Below are 18,881 nucleotides of genomic sequence, written 5' to 3'. Positions count from 1 at the left end.
TGGAGGACCACCCTGGCCCGCTAGGTCCTCCAGCCCCGCCCCCCTTCCCAGGTCCTCCAGCCCCGCCCCCCTTCCCAGGTCCTCCAGCCCCGCCCCCCTTCCCAGGTCCTCCAGCCCCGCCCCCGCCCCCTCAGGTCCCAGCCTCGCCTCGCTCGCAGCCCAAGCCCCGCCTCCCCGTTTGACTCCGATTGGTTGGAGGACCGCCCCGCCCCACCTCACCCCCCCCTCTCTCCAAGGGTGGGGAAGGCGCGCACGCGCGCGGCGACACCTCCTCTTGCTATTGGTCGGGACGGACGTCAATCACGCTCCGCCCCGCCCCGCGCATCCGGAAAGGGAGGCTAACGACGGCGGCAGCAGCGCGGACGGAGCCGGGAGCGGAGCGCCGAGACTCGCTGGCGGGTGAGCGGAAACGGGTTTCCGTGGAAAATCGTTTTCGGGAGAAAAATAAACAAAGTCCGACGCGGAGCCGTAAAACCCCGATGTAACCCCCCCACCACCCTCCCCTTCTGCCCAAAGCTCGCAGCGATGCCGCGTTTCCCTACGTTATAAAATGGCCGCCGTCCGCCTCGGCGGCCGTTGGCGCCGCGCGCTCCGATTGGTGGGAGGACCGGGTGACGTCATGGGGGGCGGGGAAGGGTTCCCCTCCAAGCCCGCCCCCCCCACCTCCTCCCGATTGGCCCGGGCGCGCGTCCGTCACAGCCGCTCCTGGACAATGGATGACGTGTCTTGACCCCGAGGTGACCCTGCCTGGCACTTGGCCCATCATGTCCCCCCCATCAGCCTCTCCTGGTTCCATGTCCAAGTGGCCTTGTGTCCCAACGCTGTCGTGGGCACCAGCCCCCACCACTTCCACTGGCAGTTCATTCCACAGGGTTAGGTTGGATTGGAGTCATATCAGATTGCTTACAGTGTGGAAACATGGCCCGACCGGTCCACAGCGACCCGCCGAAGCGCAACCCAGCCATTCCCCCTACATTTACCTAACACCGCGGGCAATTTCAGCACGGCCAATCCACCCTGACCTGCGCAGCCCTGGGCACTATGGGTAATGTAGCACGGCCAATTCACCCTGACCTGCGCAGCCCTGGGCACTATGGGTAATGTAGCACGGCCAATCCACCCTGACCTGCGCAGCCCTGGGCACTATGGGTAATGTAGCACGGCCAATCCACCCTGACCTGCGCAGCCCTGGGCACTATGGGTAATGTAGCACGGCCAATCCACCCTGACCTGCGCAGCCCTGGGCACTATGGGTAATGTAGCACGGCCAATTCACCCTGACCCGCACATCTTTGGACTGTGGGAGGAAACCGGAGCACCCGGGGGAAACCCACGCAGACACGGGGAGCATGTGCAAACTCCACACAGAGAGTCGCCTGAGTCGGGAACTGAACCCGGCTGCGTGAGAAGTGCTGCCCTTCAGGTCCCCTTTCCCCACTCACCTTAAACCCTATGTCCCTCCAGTTTTCACCCTATCCATGCCCCCCCCCCCCCCGCCCTTGTGATTTGATACATCTCACAGAGTCATAATTGGTATGATATCCCCCAGTCCCATGTTCCTGACTCTGCCCTGAGTTCATCTGCCTCCCCTGTTAGGCACCTTGCATTGAAGTAAATGCAGAGTGGAAAAGCGCAGCGGGCCAGGCAGCATCCGAGGAGCAGGAGAATCGACGTTTCGGGCATTCTTCAGGAACGGGGCTAGTGTGCCCAGCGGGCTGAGATAAAAGGTGGGGGGAGGGGCGCTGGGAATACGATAGGTGGAAGGTGGTGAGGGTGACAGGCCGGAGAGGGGGTGGGGGCGGAGAGGGCGGGAGGAAGATTGCAGGTCAAGAGGGCAGTGCTGATTCCAGGGGTTGGGACTGAGATAAGGTGGGGGGGAGGGGTTTCAGCCCCTCTTGACCTGCAATCATCTTCCCGACCTCTCCATCCCCACCCCCTCTCCGGCCAATACCCTCACCTCGTTCCACCTATCGTATTCCCAGCGCCCCTCCCCCAAATCCACCCCCCCCACCTTTTATCTCAGCCCGCTTGGCACACCAGCCTCATTCCTGAAGAAGGGCTTATTTCCGAAACGTCGATTCTCCTGCTCCTCGGATGCTGCTTGGCCCGCTGCGCTTTTCCAGCACCACACATTTCAACTCTGGTCTCCAGCATCTGCATTCCTCACTTTCTCCTAGTTGAAATAAATGCACTTTAGTTTATTAGTCCTACCCTGTCCCTGCCTGCCCTGACTGTGTGACTCGATAAGGTCACCCCTTCAGCCTCTGATACTCCAGGGTAAATACTCCCAGACTATTCAGCCTTGCCCTGTAGCTCTGTTAAAGCTCTCTTGGCTTTCCTACTAATAACGAGAGAACAAGCAAAATATACTAAAGTATGAACTTTGAGACAAAGTAATTAAGTAAGTTAGTGAGTAAGACACAGTGAGTTTAGGTTTAAACCAAGGCTGCTTAGGTCAATGGAGTGAAATGTGTCACTCGAGAAGTCTGTTGCTGTCCGCACTACTGTCTTAGATGACCACATGTGCAGGAAGTGCTCCCAGCTGCAGAAATTTGAGCTTTAAGATTCAGAGTTTGAGCAATGGCTGGACACTGGTACCTTCTCAAGGCTGGTGGCTACATGCTTTCCTTTATTGGTCAGAGTATTGAGTACAGGAGTTGGGAGGTCATGTTGCGGCTGTACGGGACATTGGTTAGGGCCACTGTTGGGATATTGCATGCAGTTCTGATTTCCTTCCTATTGAAAAGATGTTGTGAAACTTGAAAGGGTTCGGAAAAGATTTACAAGGATGTTGCCAGGTTTGGAGGATTTGAGCTATAAGGAGAGGTTGAATAGGCCAGGGCTGTTTTCCTAGAGCATCAGAGGCTGAGGGGGGTGACCTTATAGAGGTTTATAAAATCATGAGGGGCATGGATAGGGTAAATAGACAGAGTCTTTTCCCTGGGGTTGGGAGTCAGAACTAGAGGGGCATAGATTTAAGGTGAGAGGGGAAAGATTTAAAAGAGACCTAAGGGGCAACTTTTTCACACAGAGGATGGTACGTGTATGGAGTGAGCTGCCAGAGGAAGTGGTGGAGGCTGGTACAACATTTAAAAGGTATCTGGGTGGGGACATGAATAGGAAGGGTTTGGAGGGATATGGGCCGGGTGCTGGCAGGTGGGACTAGATTGGGTTGGGATATCTGGGTCGGCATGGACGGGTTGGACCGAAGGGTCTGTTTCCGTGCTGTACATCTCTATGACTCTATTAACGATCCTTTTATTGGTTGCTGCTCACCATGTGGCGGGGGAGCCCAGCAATCCTGAGTGTTCAGGAAGAAGGGCTAATGCCCGAAACGTCGATTCTCCTGTTCCCTAGATGCTGCCTGACCTGCTGCGCTTCTCCAGCAACACATTTCCATGTTGGGATAAGACTTTTGTCACATGCACTTGTTATCTTGCGGTCCATAGTCGTTTCTCCGTTTTCTTTGTTTACACTCGGCCGTGCCCAAGCTAACCACACCCTGCCCCGACACCATTTTGTTTAACATATCAATTTCAAGCAAGCTAAAATGTACCATTCTTTCACCTCCAACCCCAGCAACATCTTTCCTGCACACTTTCAAATTTTGCAACATCCTTCTCATTGCGGGGAGACCGGAATTGAACTCAGTATTCTAAAACCACCCCAAACTAATGTCCTATGGGCGGCACGGTGGTTGGTGGGCGGCACGGTGGTACAGTGGTTAGCACTGCTGCCTCGCAGCGCCAGAGACCCGGGTTCAATTCCCGCCTCAGGCGACTGACTGTGTGGAGTTTGCACGTTCTCCCCGTGTCTGCGTGGGTTTCCTCCGGGTGCTCCGGTTTCCTCCCACAGTCCAAAGATGTGCAGGTCAGGTGAATTGGCCATGCTAAATTGCCCGTAGTGTTAGGTAAGGGGTAAATGTAGGGGTATGGGTGGGTTACGCTTCGGCGGGTCGGTGTGGACTTGTTGGGCCGAAGGGCCTGTTTCCACACTGTAATGTAATCTAAATCTAATCTAAAACAGCTGCGGCTGCACAGGATTTAGATTACTTACAGAAGTAATCTGTAAGTAATCTAAATCCTGTGCAGTCGCAGCAGGATCTCCCAACTCCTAAGCTCCGTACACTGACCAACAAAGGCAAACTTACCAAATGCTGCTTTCCCTACCCAGTCATTCCTGACGAAGGGCTCCTGCCCAAAAATGTCTGGGATGCTGCCTGACCTGCTGTGCTTTTCCAGCGCCACTCTAATCTTGACTCTGACCTCCAGCATCTGCAGTCCTCACTTTCTCCTTCTTCACCACCCTTGCCTACCTGCGACTCCACTTTCAAGGAACAGTGAACCTGTAAGACATAAGAGCAGAAATTAGGCCATTCAGTCATTCAATCATGCCTGATATGTTTCTCAACCCCCATTCTCCTGCTTTCTCCCCATAACCCTTGATCCTCAAGAACCCTTTAATCTCCGTCTTAAATAAACTCAATAATCTGGCCTTCACAGCCTTTTGTGGCAACGAATTCCTTAGCTTCCCCACTCTTTGGTTGAAGAAGTTTCTCCTTATCACTGTTCTAAAAGGTCTTCCCTTTACTCTAAGACTATGCCCTCAGGTTCTAATCTCTTCTACCAATGGAAACATCTTCCCAACATCTACACTCTCCAGGCCATTCAGTATTCTGTATATTTTAATTAGATCCCCTCTCATCCTTCTAAACTCCATAAAGTATGAACCCAGATTCTTCAAGCATTCCTCAAATGCGAAGCTTTTCCTTCTTGGGACCCCATTCTCATGAACCTCCTATGAACAGGCTCCAGGGCCAGTACATCCTACCTGAGAAATGGGGCCCAAAACTCTGCATAATACTCCCAACCTGCACTTCAAGGTCTCTTTGTTTGGTAACACTTCCCAGGGCCTTCCCATTAAGCTGTACAAGCCCTGCCCAGTTTTGCTTTTCCAAGATGCAGGACCTCATTCCATCTGCCACTCCTCGGCCCATTGTCCCGTCTGATCAAGGTCCTGTTGCTCTCTGAGGTAACCTTCTTGGCTGTGTCCACTACAACACCAATGGTCGGTGTCACGTGCAAACTTAGTAATCACACCTCCTCAAAATATTTCAAGCAAGTAGTTGACGTGGAAATTAAATCGACTCGACTCAAATGCTAGCAAGAGCAAAGAAAAAGTTTATTTTAGGCCTCTGCAAAGGGACCCGATACATTTGCAAAACGCCTCACGTATGGGGCGCCTGATAGCTTTCCCATATTTCCTTTACACTATAATTCACTTCTCTTTATCAACACCTCAAGGCCAGGAGCTTGGAGCATTTGAGCTCCTTTCCATATATGGAGTTGTTTTTCTCATTCCTTGACTGTTGATATGGTAGTTTACTGGCCTTGTAAGCCTGCTGGGCATTACATCACTTTATTGTAATGTTAGGCATCTCCAATAACACAGTATTGTATCTGAGCCGATGTGGTGCCGACATACGTGTGCTCTCTTGCTCGGCAAGCAGTAAGGTTACTGCATGTGGGACCAGTAGGGGTAATTCACCATAGCCGACTATGTCCCGGGACGCTACAACAGCCTTTTCAGCTGCGGCCCCGGCTCGCAGGCATTCAGCCAATCCTGCCGCTACGGGGTCTAGTTTAGCCGCAAAATAAACTACCGGCCTCAATCTTCCCCCATGATCCTGCAACAGCACAGATGTCATGCAGCCACGCTTTACACCTACCGTTTGTACCAAAGGCTTGTTTGGATTCAGAATCCCCGGTGTAGGTGTAGTTTGGAGCGCCTTTTTCAATTCAACAAAGGCACTCTTGGCCCCGGGGTTAAAACAAGAGTCTCCAGACTCCTGCGTGGAGCCTCATCATATATGGCTGGGGACTTGCAGTAACCTTGACAAAGTCAGGTGAAAGTATATGATTTGCCTTTGAATGAGAAAGCGAACCAGAATTGACTATCTGGGTGCACCGGTTCCACTAAAGAAGGCATTTGCTAAATCCACAACAGAGAACCATTTACTGTCCAGTGGAATTTGAGCCAATATAATATAGGGGTTGGGAACATTTGGGGCACATGGGACAACAGCGTTATTGGCTGCCTGCAGGTTTTGAACAAACCTCCGTTCCTCCGGTCACCTGGAATGTTTGCCTTTTTGACTGGAAAAATGGGGGTTCTCACCGGTGAGTTTTCACAGGGGGATTATCACTCCAGCCTTTAGGAGGGATTCAAAGACTGGAGTATTTCCTTCCACAGCCTCGGGTTTTAACGGGTATTGTGCTCTGCAAGGACGATACTCAGACTTCGGGGTTATCCTTATGGGTTCACAGCCCCACATCATGTTTGCCTTTTGCCCACAACTCAGTAGGGACCCTTCTTAATCTTGGGTCTGAGACTTCTACCTTAGGAAAACGCCAGGCTACCCTGCTAGGCTCTTCACGGCTAGCGGGGGTTACCTGGACTGCCCCATCTGTCGGAGTTAGCCAACTTAGTTTCTTCCTACATGTCCGCATATCTGCATTGAACCAGATACCCACATCATCCCTGAAGACCCAATCTTTCGTTCTCTGTGCCGTTAGTACCCATGGTCCCAAATCCTGCCACCTGTCGCTGGACGCCTTCGCTAGTGACACGTGAGGAAAAGAGCTTTCCGCGTCAAAAAGATAGGGTCTACTTGCCGTTACAGATACTTCAGATAAGTTCACACTGACTGTACATCACTCCAATAAAATTCGTACAATAACAACTGATCTGGTTTAACCAATCTCCTGAAACAATCCTTCCCATATGGGCCATTGTGGTGTATGTATGCTGTGCAGGAAGATCGGTGTTAAAAGGATTAACATAGTTACTCGCTTCCAGGGCGAGTGAATCACTCAGTGAACTTATCACGCACTGGCTTAATCGCCACTCATAGACATACAGCGGGGTTGTGGGTTGTATTTTACAGCCTGCACTGATAAATCTTCTTTTGGTCTGACCTGCAAGCACGTCGGGGTACTGAGCAAATCCATCCCCAGTCTCACCATGAGATCCTGAGCCATCAGATTTAAAGGATAGAATTCCAATAACCGCAATGAGAATTGGAATGTTTCCCCATTACTGGTTTTGCACAATAGGGATGCGGTTAATCTCTCTCTCATCATGACTCCTGATGCACCCGTTGAGTTCAGGAACCTTCCAACTCTTTATTGGCGTCGACTCCCTGAACTGGCTTGGTTTAAGGGCTGAATAATGTTGCCCCTGTATCAACCACAAGGGTACCTGGTGTACCTTGCACCCCTATAACATAGGGGCGGCACGGTGGCTCAGTGGTCAGCACTGCTGCCTCACAGCACCAGGAACACGGGTTCGATTCCAGCCTTGGGCTGCTGTCTGTGTGGAGTTTGCACGTTCTCCCCCTGTGTCTGTGTGGGTTTCCTCCGGGTGCTCCGGTTTCCTCCCACAGTCCAAAGATCCAAACATGCTAAATTGCCCATAGCGTTAGGTGCATTAGTCAGGGGTAAAAATAGGGTAGGGGAATAGGTTTGGGTGGGTTACTCTTCGGAGGGGTGGTGTGGACTTTTTGGGCTGAAGGGCCTGTTTCCAAACTGTCGAAAATCTAACCTAATCAAACGTAGGGATTGACTTGTACGCATCATCGTTGTACTGAACATGGTCCATAAGTCTCAGTGCCCGTAAGGTTAGTAGAAGAGATTAGCATAAGCGAGTCTTCGTTGCTAAGCATAAAGGAACGAGGCTTACCTGTCCCTTGTGGGCTGCCCACCTTCACCTCCACCTCAGCGTTCCCCCCCCCGTCAGTCACCCTGCTGTCCAGCCTCCAGGGCTGACTGAGGCTGTCTGTGCGAGCACTGTCTCGCCCGGTGGTCCCTTGCTCCACAAACAAAGCACCCGCCAGACCTACCTCTGCCAGCCCCTCTTCCTCTGGCGCGACCTCCACCTCTGCTTCTCTCTTTTCCCTCCCTCGAACGGCTGGGTGACCATTTACATCAGAGTAAGCTGAGCTTCACGTGCTTGCTGTACCATCTTTAGTTTCCGCTTCTCCTTCTCTTGGGCCGGCAGTCTTTCAGCATCGACCGCGTGTAGTTCTATCAAATTCAGCTTTCCCGTGTCCCAGGTAATACGTGTGTCTTTTACCTTTTTCGCTATTTCTTCGTTCATTCCATTGATGAAGCTGTTCCTCGGGTGGTCTCAGTCCACTATGTTTGTTATGGACTTCAGTGAGGCACGTAAGGTATTGGGACACTGTCTCACCTTCTTGTTTGGTCATGTCCATTCGCACTGGGCATACCTCCCTCCAGGTGGTCGCCAACGCTGCGACAAATGCATTAAAGTCCCTGTTCCACTCCGCTTGTGGGTCGGCTGCTCTGGCACCGATGTTTGCAGCTGGCCATTTACACCGAAACCGGGTGCCGATGTCACCAAAATCTCGTCCCAGGAGACGCCTCGTTTCACGTGGACGTGGGACGGAACTCGACACAGAACTTTGTCACGCCTTCAGCGACCCTATTCCCTCCAACCTCACGTGGGTCAGGCAACTGCCCGTAGTCGCTTTCCAAATCCTTCCTGGTCCGCGGTCAGTGGACCAACGTTGGGTGCCCATCTGGACCTGCAACTTCAACCATTGGGGCTTGCCGAACCACCGTGCATCGGTACTCTCGCTGTCTTACTCACCGTCCGTCGGTGGGGCGATTGCGAGCAGGCCCTGGATGCCTTTCCCTCTTGGTCCGGCCAGCCTCATTTTGGGCTCCTGGCTTCAGTTGGTTGCTAGTACGATATGCTATCGGTGATCCAGCAGACCCTGAGGCAGCAGCTGCTGACTTGGGACCTTCGCCAGGCGGATCTCGTAGGGAGGCTGCAGGTCTCAGAGGGCAGTCATCAAGGTCAGGATCTGGAACAGACTTAAGACACTGTACAGCTTCATGAGGTTGTTTTCTGCGCGCGTCTGCATGTGTGCTTGCGTTTGCATGCATATTTGACCTGTTTTTTACTTGAGATTTCCTTTCCCTGATATTAGCCTCAGCCTCCCACATGTTATGAGCACTCCAATTCACAGGTTCTATTTTTCCCTTCCTTTTCTCCTTCTCTCTCCCCTCCAACCACCTTTTACTAAAACTTCCTTCCTCCAGAAAACCACATTCCTTAATCCACGAACCTAACTGCTTTACAGATTCTGGGCTGTAATTATTGAACATGTATTGTATTTATGACTGGCCATTCCAAGTCCTGTGCGGACTCTCCCTTTGTTTGCTCTTGCCGGAGCCCAGCTCTTGCCAGAGAGTGCTCAGCTCTCTCTCTCTCTCTCTCTCGTGATACCGTTATCTTTTCCCTTTGACTTGCTTTTACCTTCGGAGGTCCCCTCTCACATTGGGCACGTCGGCCTTAATGCCTTGGTTTTTGTAAACCAAGAAACCACATACCCGGTATGTCTTTGGCGAGTCCAACCCAGCCAGTGGTAGTTCCAAGTCTAAAACCACCCTTATACTTGCTGTCTCTTAAGCACTCTAGAGACGGCAATCTTTTCCTTTGAGTTTTACTCTAATACCGTGCGAGAGTTCATTGGACCCTCTTCCTGCTTTATTTATCCTCTTAGAATGAGTCTCTGTGTTAGGATTACTTAAGCCACGACTCTTACCCCGACCCTATTTGGTTCGGACCCCAGCACTGGGGAGATCCACAGATTCCCAGTCGTCTCCTGTAAAGGGGCCAATTCAGCGCATGAGCTGGCGCCTGCACCTCCTGGGAATCTTCAGAACCTCACCCAGTCGCGGGATCCCAGACAAGCCCCCACGTTTACTGTCGTGGAAATTAAATCGACTCGACTCAAATGCTAGCAAGAGCAAAGAAAAGGCTTTATTGTAAGCTGTGCAGGGGGCCCAATACACTTGGCAAAAACACCTTATGTAAGGGGCCTGAACAAGTTTCACATATCCTCTTTATACTACATTTCACTTATCCTTATCACACGCTCAAGGACACGAACTGGGAACATTCAAGCTTCTTTCCACGAATGGTGTTGTTTTTCTCATTCCTTTGCTGTTGATATAATTGCTTACTGCCCTTTATGTTTTCCCTGACTCTTGCTGAATCTGACTGTTTGCAAGACTTGCAACGCCAAGCTGTCTGCTTCCAAAATTCAGCAAAGTCAGGCTGTCTACTTAAAACCTTTAGCAAAGTACTCTCTTTCAGATTTCACAGTAAATGTTAGTTTTCCACTACACGTCCTTTCAGTATTTACCCTGTCCAGCCCCTTAGGGATTCTCATGCTGCTTCTAAATGTCTTTTAAGCCTTAGTGACTATGTACCTGCATCCGCCACTTTCTCAAGACGTTCATTCCACCGTTTCCTGTGTTAAAAATAAATTTGCCCCCTCGGCTCTTTTTAAAATCTTTCTCCTCTCACCTTGAAAATATGCCCCCCGCATCTTGAAAATCCCCCACCCTAGGGAGAAGACATCTGCCGTTCCCCTTATTTAAACCAGATTTCCCCCCCCCCCCCCCGAATATTTTATAAATCTCAGTAAGGTGACCTCCCCATAGCTCAAACTCTGCATTTTGGACAAAACCGTGGTAAATCTTCTCTGAGCCCTCTCCTCATGGACTTACCGGTTTGAATACTAACTCAGCAGATCAGTTGCCAGTCATTCCATTGAGACAGAATGCAACTGGTAGGAGACAGATGTTCATATTGTGCACACCCTCTGCAAGCAGGAATTTTTCACTGGGACTTGGTTAGGAATGGCGGCCAGGTTATTTGCAATCCCCTGTAACTCGGAAACTGCAGTCTCTGCCGCTCTGGGGTTGGGTGACCCTTGATATATGTGTATATATCATTGATGAATGCACACACGTGTGTGTGTGTATATATATCTCTGCAGGTTCAAGAAAGCAGCTTACTGCTATCATCTTAAGAGCACCTAGAAACGAGCACTGAATTCCCTGCACAGCGATATCCACGTCCATGAGTCTGGCAGTCAGCTGCTTTCTTGTACGTCGGCCCACCGTTCTATTCAGGAGGGACCTTTTAACCCACAGGCAGAGAGGGGACGGCGATTATATTTCCAAGTCAGGGTGGTGAGTGGCTCGGAGGGGAACTTGAAGGTGGCAGTGTTCCAGTGTACCTGCTGCCCTTGGTGGAAGTGGGTTTGGACAGAGCTCTCTAAGCATTAGGCTCTTGATGTCCCGAGGCCCTGACGCGCCACACACTGTGGACCAGCAAAATTTTATTCAGCGCAGTACAACACCATCTTTGGAGAAACGCTGAACGCTCCTCGGCAGTCTTGCGAGGCGTGTCCAGGGAAGCTCTCCCTGAACAAAAGAAACGGTCCTTCCTTTAGACTAAATCTTTACATCACAGTCAGTGAAGCCCACAAGACGACCCCCCCCCCCCAGTCACTCCCTCAGTCACATGTCACTCGTGACACAATGCGGTAACCACCTGACCTCCAGAAACAATGTCACGCAAATCATCCCTCAGTGGCCAGATCTGGTGTATATATATTTTTTAAACTCCAGGTTGTAATCAGAATTCCAGCTATAATGTTCTGATTACAACCTTCTGATTGGAAGATGAAAATGTAAATAGGCTTTTGAATGGTACGGAATTGGCCATGTAAATGGCTCTGCATAGGAGATGATAATGCAATTTCTTACAGTCCATCTGTAAGCCAAAGGCATCCCAACGTAGCGTCAGGACATCCCATTTCCTCCAGTCGGCAGAGCAAGTTAACTCGTTCATATCACGTAAGGAGCCTTCAGTGCGTCTTGTAGATGGTACACACTGTTGTGACTGGTGAAGGGAGTGGATGTTTGCGGATGTGTGTTTGATGTTCATAGGACCCTTACAGTGTGGGAGTAGGCCGTTCAGCTCATGAAGTCCACCCGACCCTGCGAAGATCATCACGCACAGGCCCATTCTCCCCCCCCCCGTACCTTATTAGATTAGATTACTTTTTTAATTAGATTAGATTAGATTACTTACAGTGTGGAAACAGGCCCTTCGGCCCAACAAGTCCACACCGACCCGCCGAAGCGTATACCACCCAGACCCATACTCCTACAATTAGCCCTTCACCTAACACTACGGGCAATTTAGCACGGCCAATTCACCTAACCTGCACATCTTTGGACTTTGGGAGGAAACCCACGCAGACACGGGGAGAATGTGCCAACTCCACACAGAGAGTCGCCTGAGGCGGGAATTGAACCCGGGTCTCTGGCGCTACGAGGCAGCAGTGCTAACCACTGTGCCACCGTCCCTGCAACCCTGCATTTCTCACAAGCTGACCTGCCCCGTGGACGCTACGGGGCAATTTAGCGCGGCCAGTCCGCCTAACGTGCACAGCTTTGGAGGGAACTTTGCGTATATGTGGAATGGTCCGTTCTGAATTTTCATCACGCACTGACAGTGATTCCTGTAACCTCCTTTTTGCAGTGGATGAGAAGGAGAGGACGGACAAGCAACAACGTGACCCGGTCGCTCGGATTTTGTCAGGAGCTGCGCATCACTCAGCGTTTGGGTGCGGCAGGTGAATTGCCTCTCTGGGGAAACTACCTCAACCACCAGCTCGTCTGGAAAAGCACCGCTGGCGGTGGCCCGGTTACACCGCACCTTTCAGGGCAAGGAGGAACGCGACCTGTCACCTCTGTCCGAGCAGAGCTTCGCCTGGTCGTCAAGGGGTGACCGTCCACCCCGAAGGTTCGAGCGGCCGGTGGGGAGGGAGAGAGTGAGCAACGCTAAACGCTGGCTGGTTGTTCCCGCTACGTCAAGGCATAAGTGCGGACCGCGGAGAGAGACCCCGCCATGAAAAAACCGTGGAAGTGTGAGGACTGTGGCAAAGGCTTCCGAGCCCCGTCCGAACTGGAGGTCCATCGGCGCATTCACACCGGGGAGAGACCCTTCACCTGCTCCAAGTGTGGGAAGGGGTTCATCCGGCTGGCCAACCTGCAGTCGCACGAGCGGGTTCACGCTGCCGGGCGGCGCTCGACCTGCCCCCGCTGCGGGAAGGGCTGGGAGCCGCCCGCCAAGCGGGCTTCACCGCCAAGTGCCGACGCCTGCTCTGACTGCAGGGCTGAGCTGAGCCGGCCCCCGCCTGCCCCCGTCCCTCCCCCTCCCCAGCGGGCTGGCGCCAAGGGGCCGCGGCCGTTCGTCTGCCGGCAATGCGGCAAGGCCTTCACCTGCTCCTCCAACCTCTCCCGGCACCGGCACCTCCACTCCGAGCGGCGGGCGTTCCGGTGCCCCGACTGCGACCAGAGCTTCCGGCGGAGCACCGACCTGTCGCGGCACCGGCGGGCCCACACCGGCGAGCGGCCGTTCGTCTGCTCCAGCTGCGGCAAGGGCTTCGTCGACCCCGGCAACCTGATGAAGCACGAGCAGAGCCACACCGGCGAGCGGCCCTTCCCCTGCCCACAGTGCGGCAAGCGGTTCCCCCGCTCGGCCACGCTGCTGCAGCACCGGCGCACGCACACCGGCGAGCGGCCGTTCGCCTGCGCCGACTGCGGCCGGGCCTTCACCTGGTCGTCGCACTTGCAACGGCACCGGCGCACTCACGCCGGGGAGAGGCCGTTCGCCTGCTCCAAGTGTGCCAAACGGTTTACCCGGTCGGCCCACTTGCTGCGGCACCAGCAAGTTCACAACTGAACCCCCCCCCCCCTGCCAATCGCGCAGCTTTCCCCTCTTGAGGATTGGCGTTCCTCGGATTGAAACCTGACAGCTCCTGGTTTTATATTCACCTCCTGCGGGGACAACGTTCGCTGCTTTACCTTGGGGGAGGTGTGTTTGGGAGGGGGAAGGTCTGGACCATTTTTTTTTTTGTCACCCGCGGGAGGTTGGTTATCACTGGCCAGTCTGTGTTGCCCCCCCATCCCGAATTGCTCCACAGGGCAGTTCAGAGCCAACTACGTTCCTGTGGGAGTCTGGACTCTCAGGTCAGCCTGGCAGTTTCCTTTCAACAGTTGGCTGTAGATTCGTGGTCATTTTTATGGAACTCAAATATCATGGCGGGATTTGAACCTGGGTCCTCAGAATATCGCTGGGGTCTCTCAATTACACTGGCACCATCCCCCACCTTTTTCCTCCGCTACATCGATGGCTGTATCGGCTGAACAGTTCATCAACTTCGCTTACGCTTTTTATCCCCATGTCAAATTTACCTGGACCATCTTGGACACTTCCCTCCCCTTCCTGGACCTCTCCATCTCCACCTCCGGTAACCGACCAACCAAGGACATCTACAAACCCACCGACTCCCACAGCTACCTGGACTGCACCTCCTCCCACCCCCGCCCCCTGTAATGCAACAAGGGCAGAACCCCCTCAGTCCTCCCCTTGTACCCTAGCAACCTCCATGTACATAGCATCAGCCTCCTCCACCATTAGGGGATATATTTCCCTCCCCACCCCTATCAGCGTTTCGGAGAGACCATTCCCTCTGCGACTTCCTTGTCAGATCCATGCCCCCCACCACCATCAGCCCACACCCCACTCCTGGTACCTTCCCCCGCCACCACAAGAAGTGCAAAACCTGTGCCCAGACCTCCCCCCACCTCACCTCCTTCCACATCTGACAGAAATTTACCTGCACTTCCACAAATGTCACCTACTTGTATCCGTTACATCTGATGTGGTCTCTTGTACAGTGGGGAGACAGGACGCCGACTTGCGTATCGTTTCAGAGAACATCTCTGGGACACCTGCACCAACCAACCCCCACCACCCCGTGGCTGAACACTTCAACTCCCCCTCCCACTCCACCAAGGACATGTAGGTTCTGGGCCTCCTCCATCACCAAACCCTAACCACCTGACACCTGGAGGAAGGACGCCCCATCTTCTGCCTTGGGACCCTGCAACCACACGGGATCAATGTGGATTTCACCAGTTTCCCCATTTCCCCTCCCTCTACCTTTTATACCAGTCCCAACCTTCCAACCCGGCACCACCTCCTTGACCTGTCCATTGTCCTTCCCATCTGTCGGCTCCACCCTCCTCTTCTACCTATCGCCTTCTCCCCCCCCCCCCCCCCACCTTCATCAACCTCTCGCATTCTCGGCTACCTTCCCCCCCCCCCTGGCCTTCCCCCTCCCCCTGTCCCATTTATCTCTCAGCCCCCGACCCACAAGCCTCATTCCTGATGAAGGGGCTTATGCCCGAATCGTCGATTCTCCTGCACCACGGATGCTGCCTGACCTGCTGTGCTTCTCCAGCACCACATTTTTGTCTTTGGATTAACAGTCCAGCGATAATATCACTGGGCCATCGTCTCGTCCTAACTGTTTTATATTTGGGCCTGGATCTCATCTCTGTCTTTTTTTAAACATTTATTTGTGACAGTAGTTTATGCTGCCCATTCCCAGTTGTCGCGCAGAGTGTGTCACCTGCTCGAACTGCTGCAGTAGAACGTGATATTGACCACTCGCGAGTTGAACCCAGGCAGCCCCCGAACGGCTGGGACTGATGTACAACGTAGTTTCATACTCGGAGACGGGCCAACAGGAGAACCTAGTGAGGTTCTTTCTGGAATTTGAGGAGCCTTGGAAAAACCTCAGCCAGGAGTGATGTTGAAATTGAGGAGATCCACACCGATAAGGCAAGGTGCTTTACCTTTCAGCCTGAAACGCAGTGACATTGGCATGTTAGAAAGTGCCCTGATTGAACCCAGTTCAGTCTCCTGACAACTGGTTGTCTCTTGCGTTGTTAGTTTCAAAAGCGAAACGTCCTCTGGATTCCGCATTGATTACAAGAAATGATGCAGTGATGAAGACCAGACTCCTGCCTGAGTAATCAGATTGTATTGATCGGGGTTGGCAGCCCTTCATTCCTGATCAATATGGATGCACAGAAGGAATTTGGCAAGGACTGTTCCGGAGATATCGGCCTCTGTAAGCCGAATGGAATGACATAAAAATCGTGTCACCGATCGGGTGTTAAAATGCTTCAGCTACTTTCCAAAGACTCGCGAACCAAGTCTTAACTCATGTTCCAACCTGTGTAGTTTACTTGGATGAGGCATTAATGTACAGCAGTGCCTGGGAGGAATATGTAAGTGTTTAACTAAAGGCTTCCAATTGTGCTATGCCATCTAATTTGATGATAAATCTTATTGAGAGTGAGTTTGTAAACGTGTGTCATTGGGTGAGGGCCAATATTGGCAAGGACGGTAAAATAAATGGCTTTGACAGAATTCCTCGGACCTAGAACTGACTGGAAACATGAGATATTTTGGCAAGCGTGGTTTTGACTAAACATTACAGCTATCCCCTCTAACAGACCGATTGCCGTTGCCTATAGTGCAGGATGCGCGCCCGTTTGCCCGTCCCCGGCCTGTTGCAATGCTCCAGTGAATCAGAGCACAAGCCGGGGCAGCAGCATCTCACCTTCGGACTCGGCACTTTCACCGCCTTCTGGCCTTAATATTGAGTTCAACGCCTTCGAATCGTGAACCAACTCCTGTTCCTTCCCAGCCTTTTAAGTTTTACTTGTTACATTCTCCTACCTCTTCCCTCTCTTTTCACTCAAAACTCACACAACACTAGGTTCTCGACCAACAGGTTTTTTTTTTTTTGAAAGCACTAGCTTTCGAAGTATCGGTCCTTTTTCAGGTGTCACGAGAGAGGAGGTTTCAGAGACAGAATTACCGCAGCAAAAGATCAAAGGGTCGTACAACTCAGCTGAATATTCCAGGATACAAATGTTCTGGGAAGGTTAGAAAGGGGGTCAGGAAAGGAGGGGGAGCGGCCTTTTTGATAAGGGATCACATTATGGCTGTACTTGGGGAATACACCTCCGGAAGTTATTTGGGTGGGACTGAGAAATAAGAAAGGGACGATCTCTTTCTTCAGATTGTAGTCTAGAGCTCCCTCCAATCCTCAGTGGAAAATTGAGAAGCAAACTTGTGAGGAGATCTCAGCTATCTGCAAGAATAATAGGGTAGTCATGGTAGGGGATGTTACTTTCCAAACAGAGACCGGGACTGCCATAGTGTTAAGGGTTTAGACGGAGAGGAATTTATTAAGTGTGTGGAAGATAATTTTCTGATTCAGTACGTGGATGTACCTACTAGAGAAGGTGCAAAACCTGACCTACTCTTGGGAAATAAGGCAGGGCAGGTGACTGAGGTGTCAGTGGGGGAGCAGTTTGGGGCCAGCGACCATAATTCTCTTAGTTTTAAAATACTGATGGAAAGGGACAGACTGCATCTAACTTTTGAAATTCTAGATTGGAGGAAGGCCAATTTTGACAGTATTAGGCAAGAACTGTCAAAAGTTGACTGGGGGCAGATGCTGGCAGGTAAAGGGACGGCTGGAAAATGGGAAGCCTTCAGAAATGGGATAACGAGAGTCCAGAGACTGTACATTCCTGTTAGGGTGAAAGGAAAGACTGGTAGTGGAGGGAATGCTGGATGACTAGAGGAATTGAGGTTTTGGTTAGGAAAAAGCAGGAGGCATATGTCAGGTACAGAGCAGAGATCCAGTGAATTCTTAAAAGACTATAAAGGCAGTAGGCGTGTACTTAAGAGGGAAATCAAGCGGGCAAAAAAAGGGGACATGAGATAGCTTTGGCCATAGGGTTAAGGAGAATCCAATGGGATTCTGTAAATATATTAAGGACAAAAAGGTAGCTAGGGAGAGAATAGGGCCCCTCCGAGATCGGCAAGGCAGCCTCCATGTGGAACCGCAGGAGATTGGGGAGACACTAAATTAGTATTTTGCACCAGTGTTTACTGTGGAGAAAGACATGAAAGATATAGAATGTGGGGAAAACGATGGTGGCACCTTGAAAAATGTCCATGTTACAGGGGAGGAGGTGCTAGATGTCTTGAAATGAATAAAGGTGGATAAATCCCCAGGACCTGATCAGGTATACCCTAGAACTCTGTGGGAAGCTATGGAAGTGATTGCTGGGCCCTTTACTGAGATATTTATATCATTGATGGTCACAAGTCATGTGCTAGAAGACTTTAAGAAAAGTGGTGAGGAAAAGCCAGGGAACAGTGGACCGGTGAGCCTGACATCGGTGGTGGGCAAGTTGTTGGGGGGAATCCTGAGGAACATGTATTTGGAAAGGCAAGGATCGCTTCAGGATAGTCAACATGGCTTTGTGCGTGGGAAATCATGTCTCACAAACTTGATTGAGTGTTTTGAAGAAGCAACAAAGAGGATTGATGAAGGCAAAGTGGTAGATGTGATTTATATGGACTTCGGTAAGGCATTCAACAAGGTTCCCCATGGGAGACTGATTAGCAAGGTTAGATCTCATGGAATACAGGGAGAACTAGCCACTTGGATACAGAACTGGCTCAAAGGTAGAAGACAGAGGGTGGTGGTGGAGGGTTGCTTTTCAGACTGGAGGCCTGTGACCAGTGGAGTGCCACAAGGATCGGTTCTGGGTCCACTACTTTTTGTCATTTATATAAATAATTTGGATGTGAACATAGGAGGTATAGTTTGTAAGTTTGCAGATGACACCAAAATTGGAGGGTGTAGTGGACAGCGAAGAGGGTTACCTCAGATTACAACAGGATCTTGATGAGATGGGCCAGTGGGCTGAGGAGTGGCAGATGGAGTTTAATTTAGATAAATGCGAGGTGCTACATTTTGGAAAGGCAAATCTGTGCAGGACTTACAATTAATTGTATAAGATCCTAGGGATTGTTGCTGAACAAAGAGACCTTGGAGTGCAGGTTCATAGCTCCTTGAAAGTGGAGTCGCAGGTAGATAGGATAGTGAAGAAGGCATTTGGTTTGCTTTCCTTTATTGATCTAGAGTATTGAGTACAGGAGTTGGGAGGTCATGTTGTGACTGTACAGGACATTGATTAGGCCATTTTTGGAATATTGTGTGCAATTATGATCTTCCTATCGGAAAGATGTTGTGAAGCTTGAAAGGG

General features: G+C 51.5%; 1 protein-coding gene across 1 annotated transcript; it reads left to right on the top strand.

Annotated features, from left to right (window-relative positions):
* Window positions 1-303: 303 nt before the first annotated feature.
* Window positions 304-16,105, top strand: LOC122543661 (uncharacterized). The gene is made up of 2 exons (XM_087974880.1): window positions 304-399; window positions 12,430-16,105. The coding sequence occupies exon 2, from the start codon at window positions 12,799-12,801 to the stop codon at window positions 13,633-13,635; it is 837 nt and encodes a 278-aa protein (XP_087831006.1). The 5' UTR covers window positions 304-399; window positions 12,430-12,798; the 3' UTR covers window positions 13,636-16,105.
* Window positions 16,106-18,881: the final 2,776 nt, after the last annotated feature.

This window comes from Chiloscyllium plagiosum, unplaced genomic scaffold (assembly GCF_037043375.1).
Source record: "Chiloscyllium plagiosum isolate Xiang-an unplaced genomic scaffold, Cpla_swu_hap1 HiC_scaffold_27, whole genome shotgun sequence".
NCBI lineage: Eukaryota > Metazoa > Chordata > Chondrichthyes > Orectolobiformes > Hemiscylliidae > Chiloscyllium > Chiloscyllium plagiosum.
This window is presented reverse-complemented; position numbering and strand designations above follow the sequence as displayed.

What these genes read in the sequence shown, in the direction of transcription:
- LOC122543661 (XM_087974880.1), top strand. Translation starts at nt 12,799, where the DNA reads ATGAAAAAACCGTGGAAGTGTGAGGACTGTGGCAAAGGCTTCCGAGCC.